General features: G+C 63.2%; 2 protein-coding genes across 4 annotated transcripts in view; one reads left to right on the top strand and one right to left on the bottom strand.

Moving 5' to 3' along the window:
* Positions 1-2,671, bottom strand: part of GGN (gametogenetin) — a 4,246-nt gene extending 1,575 nt beyond the window's left edge. Inside the window, exon 1 of the mRNA XM_034637987.1 lies at positions 2-2,671. Within this exon, the coding sequence (XP_034493878.1) occupies positions 2-1,326 (1,325 nt within the window). The 5' untranslated portion in view covers positions 1,327-2,671. The remainder of the gene's footprint in view (position 1) is intronic.
* Positions 2,672-3,116: 445 nt separating this feature from the next.
* SPRED3 (sprouty related EVH1 domain containing 3) overlaps positions 3,117-5,892 on the top strand; it is a 12,703-nt gene continuing 9,927 nt past the window's right edge. For 2 of the 3 annotated variants that reach the window (XM_034637981.1, XM_034637985.1), the window contains exon 1: positions 3,117-3,250. The gene's annotated coding sequence lies outside the window, so the exon portion shown is untranslated. Of the gene's footprint in view, positions 3,255-5,892 lie in introns of all 3 variants that reach the window. The other variant, XM_034637982.1, reaches the window with a different exon arrangement.

Here is a 5,892-nt window from a genome sequence, read left to right as displayed (position 1 = left end):
CACCTCCCGTGGGCCTCCCGGCCCCGGGCTCACAGGCTCGCCATTGGTGGGCGCCGGGAAGATGAACATAGGCGGCGCCAGTAGGGCTGGTGCAGGCCTCCGGGGCGCAGGGGCTTGGTGCGTCTGCCCTGGCGGAGGCGGTGGGGAGCCCCAGGGCCCTGAGAGCGCGGCCGCACGCCGTCGGGGCACCCCGACACGGCCGCCGGCTCCGTTGAAACGGAAGTGGCGTTCAGGGCCATCGGGAGGGCTCAACCAGTCAAATTTGGGCTTCGAGCCTGGAAAGGTGGTGTAGGGTGGCGGCGGAAGGGCCCTGGCGTGGGACACAGGCGCCGAGGTGGGTCCAGAACACCCCTCGCCGTCTCCATCACCGCCTTCTGCTTCCTGAGTCCCTCGAGGGACCTCTCCCGAGGGTCGAGTGGCCCCAGGAACCAGGGGCCCCTGCTTCAGCACCTCAGCGTACGAGATGGAACCAGAGGCGGCAGCGAAGAGTCCTCCGCCTCCGCCGGCCCCGAGCGAGGCTTTGGCCGCTAAGGAACTCGAGGCTGCCGCAGGGGCCAAAGAGGGCCCCGACTTGAAGGTGACTTTACACAGCAAACTCAGGCCGGACTCGGAGACCGCAGGCCGGGCCATTTCGCCCTCGCCCGCTTGGGGAGGCGCCCCTCTGCGGACTCCAACGGCCGTCTGGCCCTTGCTGCCGTACCCGACCTGGCTTTCTGAGGGGGGTGTGGCGGGTGTGGCCAGAGCAGGAATGATTCTGTGGTCCGGGGGCTGCCGGTCGGAAGGTGGCGGTGGTGGCAGCTTCCGCGGCTCCAAGGGCGGCGGAGTAGGGGATGGGGCCCTCGGGACAGAGTTGGGGTCCTCTCCGGTTAGTTGCCGGGGCGGCGGCAGCAGCGGACGGAGGCTCGGAGGATCGCCCTGGCCGCGATGGCTCGCCTCCAGCAGACCGCGGATCCGGGGCACCGGAGTGCCCGTGGGTTTTCGCCACTTAGATGGCGCGGGCAGCAGGGTCCCCACGGGGGGCGGGGGTGGTGTGGAGACCGCGGCCGCAGCCGCCTCCTCTAAAAGGGGCGTCACTGGCGAGGGCAGTTGTAAGGTCAGGGGCAGGGGCGAGGGTGAGGCCTGGGGCTCTGGGGGTACCAGGATTCCCGGGGGCGCGGAGCTGCCAGGAAACCAGACGCCCAGCCCGCGAGCCAGGCGCATGGCCGGGGAGGAGGGGGTCACCTCGGGCTCCACCAGGGACGTCCGGCGGGAGTCAGAGGAGCGGTCCGAGGCCTGCTCTTTTCGGGAGCCCCCGCCCGCGGACGGCTCCGACTGCACGTTCCCCATTTCTGACGGAGGTCGGGGACTGTCAGAAGAGCTTCCGCCAGTCAGTCTGCTAAAACTGTGGGGACTCCACGAGGCTGGCTGTATTTGGTCCTACCCGTCCACCCCAGACCCGCCCCTGTGTTCCAAGATCCACTCAGGCACCAGTCGCTAGCCGCACTCCTGTTCCCTGACTCTCGAAACTCAAGCGTTCTTCCCCATCGTCCCATTCAGCTACTGTCATGCCTTCTTTCTCATGGCCCCATTCAGCTGCTGTTCAGACACTTAGGCTCCATTCTCTTAGTGTACTAAGGTTCCGTCCCTGCCCCCTCACCCCACCCCGACTTGCCCCTCAGGTCACATCCCTACACTTTGACCACGTCCCCGGTTTCTAGGCTCCAAGACGCAGTCTTGCCCTCTTTCCTGTCAGTCACTCAGGCCACATCACTCATGATGATTGCGCTCAGTAGCCTGTAAGGCCTGCAAGGAGTTCAAACTCCTCTCCCAGTCTTCTAACCTGGCTTGGGAGCCCCAGGCCCCGCCCCTGCTCTCTGGTTCCGCCCCCGATTGTCGGTATAGGGCCTCATCACCCGCTCCAGGTCTGGCCCCGCCTCCGTGGTCTTCTTGTCTTGCTAAGCCCTTAGTCCTCACCTCTAACCCTCCGATCCCTCTCTGTGTGTCGATCATTTGGGTCTCGCCCTCTTCCCAGGCAGCGGCAGATTTTCGGGCCTCACTTCTAAACTTTTCCGGCTCCTGGTCTACCAGCCGGCTTCAACACTGAGGCCCCACCCCTTTCTCCAACTCCGTCCTGGCCCCGCCTTCGCCCAGAGGTTCCCACTCACCGACTCCTCCAGCCGACCAAAGTTCAGACCGCGGCCCCCTGGGCCCAGGGCGGGGCGGGGAACGGCCGTAGCAGAAAATAACCGAAAAGAACGCGGGTGAAACGGGTGATAGCAAGTGGGCGAGACAGCGAGGGCGGACCCCGAGATCTAGGCCCCGCCCCCGGGCTCGAGGCCCCGCCCTCCTGTGAGCGAGCAAGAGGCCGGCCCCTTACGAACCTGGATCTCCCTTTGAAATATTCCGACGTCTTCTTCCCCACCCCCTGGCCTTGCAGTCCTAGGCCCCACCCCTTTAGAATGTTATCCTTAGCTCCTCCTCTTTATAAATGCTCCGCCCCTCGTCGTTAGTCCCTCCCTCTAAGCTCCGTCCATTACGAACACCGCTACGTAGCTCCTCCCTTTCAGCTCTCTCATGGGCCCCGCCCATAAGACAATTTAGTTCTAAACTCCACCCTTTTAGGACCCCACAACATCTCTTTCCAAGACCCTCTCCTTCCTCCGGCCTGCCTAGAAGGCCCATCCACCATGGAGCCGCCCCTTCCATGACGCAAGGNTGGAGCCGCCCCTTCCATGACGCAAGGGCTCGTCCGCGCCCTCGGCGTCCTCACCGACTCTCCTTCCCAAGGCCCCCCCGACCCCGCCCCCTAGCGAATGCTCCCTTCTCGCCCCACCCCTTTTCGAACCCTACCAGGTACTCAGCTACTCCCATTTAGAATCCAAAGCGAAGACCCTCACCTCTTTAGAACCCTGAGACCAGGCCATGTCCCGGACCTTTCCCCACATCCTCAGGGATCAATGGCGCGGATGGGTGGGAAAGTGGGGGATCCTTTCTGGATCCTGAGAAAATGGGGGCTGGGGGGCTGTTCTCTGGAGCCAGTGACGGGCTCTAGGACCCAGCGGGCAAGAACGCCCGCCTCGCGCTTACCCCTCCCCCAAGCCGCCCCCTCCCCCTCACCCATCTTCCAGGTTCCCCCTCCCTCCCCCGTCGCCCCGGCTCCCGGTGCCCGTCTCTAGCGCCGCCGGAGCCAGCGAGGGAGCCGGAGCGAACAGGAGGAGGAGGAAGAGGAGGCCAAGTCGCCGCCGCTCGGAGCCCGGCCGGAGCCTCCCAGGCAGGTGCCAAGGGGGGCGAGGGGGCGGGGGCTGACAGACTGCCTGTCCTGGTGAGGGGGCGGCCTGGACCGCGCTGCGCCTCCTGCCCACCGGGGCGCCCCCCAGACCGCGGCTGGAAGGGCAAGGGGTTGGGGGCCCCGAAACTGCGCGGCAGCCATTTGGGGTACCAGTCTCCATTTGGGGGCCTGGACTTCTCCGAGGACGCCCCATTCATAAAATTCCGAACTGGACCCCCACCATTGAGGAACTCTGGGGACTACTCCCCCAGGGAAACAGATGTGTGGGGAGCATAGGGCATTCAGAAATCCCGGCGTCCCATCCCAGCTAGGCCCTGGGGGACCCCTGCCCTCTTTCTCTGCTTCACCTGTTGTCGGGGGAGGCGGGCGGACAAAGGAAGCAGCATCACGTGACTGCTCATTCACAAAATCCCATCCCATTGAGAAAAGGGGGCTGGGGGCGCTGCGACCGCCCCTTCCCCTCCCGAAGGGCCGGGGAAAACCGGCAGCCTGCAGGTGGGGGAAGGGGCTAGAGCTCGTTGCCTGGGTCCCTAAGGTTTAGACGCCAGGGTCCCTGCGCTAGGTGGTAGTGAGGGGCCGGACGCTGATCCCTATTACTGGGCGGAGGGCTACGTCCCCTGAGCTGGGGGGCGGGGTAAGATGGTTCTGAAGGATGCTGGGGCGGGGAGGGGGAGGAGGAGGGATCAATTCTCCACCTCCCCTCAATCTCTCCCCCTTGCCTTCCTTCGGCTGGGACCTGAGGGAGCAGGCTTGATTTTTGTGAATGAAATGCACTCTGGTTGTGTCTCGGTCGCCCGTTTCTGGCTTCCTCTGCCTCCATCTCCCTTTCGGCCTCTCTCTGGCCATTTCTGGTTCTCTCCCTGCTCCCTGCCCATCTCCCGTTGCTGGGTGACTCAGTGAGCTTTGCATCCGGTCTCATTCATAAATCCGGGAAGGGGTGGGGCGGGGAGAGAGCCTGGGTTTCTCACCCAGCCAGTGGCCTGGGCGGCAAAGTGTGGAGGCAGTATAGGGGGATCTGGAGCTGAGTTGATGGGCTCTAAGAAAATACATATGCGCAGGCACCCAGCTGTGAGGGGGAACGATGGGTGGGGCTGTGGGAATGTGCTAAGGGAGGAGNGGTTCCGTCCCTGCCCCCTCACCCCACCCCGACTTGCCCCTCAGGTCACATCCCTACACTTTGACCACGTCCCCGGTTTCTAGGCTCCAAGACGCAGTCTTGCCCTCTTTCCTGTCAGTCACTCAGGCCACATCACTCATGATGATTGCGCTCAGTAGCCTGTAAGGCCTGCAAGGAGTTCAAACTCCTCTCCCAGTCTTCTAACCTGGCTTGGGAGCCCCAGGCCCCGCCCCTGCTCTCTGGTTCCGCCCCCGATTGTCGGTATAGGGCCTCATCACCCGCTCCAGGTCTGGCCCCGCCTCCGTGGTCTTCTTGTCTTGCTAAGCCCTTAGTCCTCACCTCTAACCCTCCGATCCCTCTCTGTGTGTCGATCATTTGGGTCTCGCCCTCTTCCCAGGCAGCGGCAGATTTTCGGGCCTCACTTCTAAACTTTTCCGGCTCCTGGTCTACCAGCCGGCTTCAACACTGAGGCCCCACCCCTTTCTCCAACTCCGTCCTGGCCCCGCCTTCGCCCAGAGGTTCCCACTCACCGACTCCTCCAGCCGACCAAAGTTCAGACCGCGGCCCCCTGGGCCCAGGGCGGGGCGGGGAACGGCCGTAGCAGAAAATAACCGAAAAGAACGCGGGTGAAACGGGTGATAGCAAGTGGGCGAGACAGCGAGGGCGGACCCCGAGATCTAGGCCCCGCCCCCGGGCTCGAGGCCCCGCCCTCCTGTGAGCGAGCAAGAGGCCGGCCCCTTACGAACCTGGATCTCCCTTTGAAATATTCCGACGTCTTCTTCCCCACCCCCTGGCCTTGCAGTCCTAGGCCCCACCCCTTTAGAATGTTATCCTTAGCTCCTCCTCTTTATAAATGCTCCGCCCCTCGTCGTTAGTCCCTCCCTCTAAGCTCCGTCCATTACGAACACCGCTACGTAGCTCCTCCCTTTCAGCTCTCTCATGGGCCCCGCCCATAAGACAATTTAGTTCTAAACTCCACCCTTTTAGGACCCCACAACATCTCTTTCCAAGACCCTCTCCTTCCTCCGGCCTGCCTAGAAGGCCCATCCACCATGGAGCCGCCCCTTCCATGACGCAAGGGCTCGTCCGCGCCCTCGGCGTCCTCACCGACTCTCCTTCCCAAGGCCCCCCCGACCCCGCCCCCTAGCGAATGCTCCCTTCTCGCCCCACCCCTTTTCGAACCCTACCAGGTACTCAGCTACTCCCATTTAGAATCCAAAGCGAAGACCCTCACCTCTTTAGAACCCTGAGACCAGGCCATGTCCCGGACCTTTCCCCACATCCTCAGGGATCAATGGCGCGGATGGGTGGGAAAGTGGGGGATCCTTTCTGGATCCTGAGAAAATGGGGGCTGGGGGGCTGTTCTCTGGAGCCAGTGACGGGCTCTAGGACCCAGCGGGCAAGAACGCCCGCCTCGCGCTTACCCCTCCCCCAAGCCGCCCCAAAAAAAAAAAAAAAAAAAAAAAAAAAAAAAAAAAAAAAAAAAAAAAAAAAAAAAAGTCTGGCC

Source organism: Ailuropoda melanoleuca, chromosome 12 (genome assembly GCF_002007445.2).
Source record: "Ailuropoda melanoleuca isolate Jingjing chromosome 12, ASM200744v2, whole genome shotgun sequence".
In the NCBI taxonomy this organism is placed as follows: Eukaryota; Metazoa; Chordata; class Mammalia; order Carnivora; family Ursidae; genus Ailuropoda; species Ailuropoda melanoleuca.
Note: the sequence above shows the minus strand (reverse complement) of the source record. Positions and strands in the feature narration are given on the sequence as shown.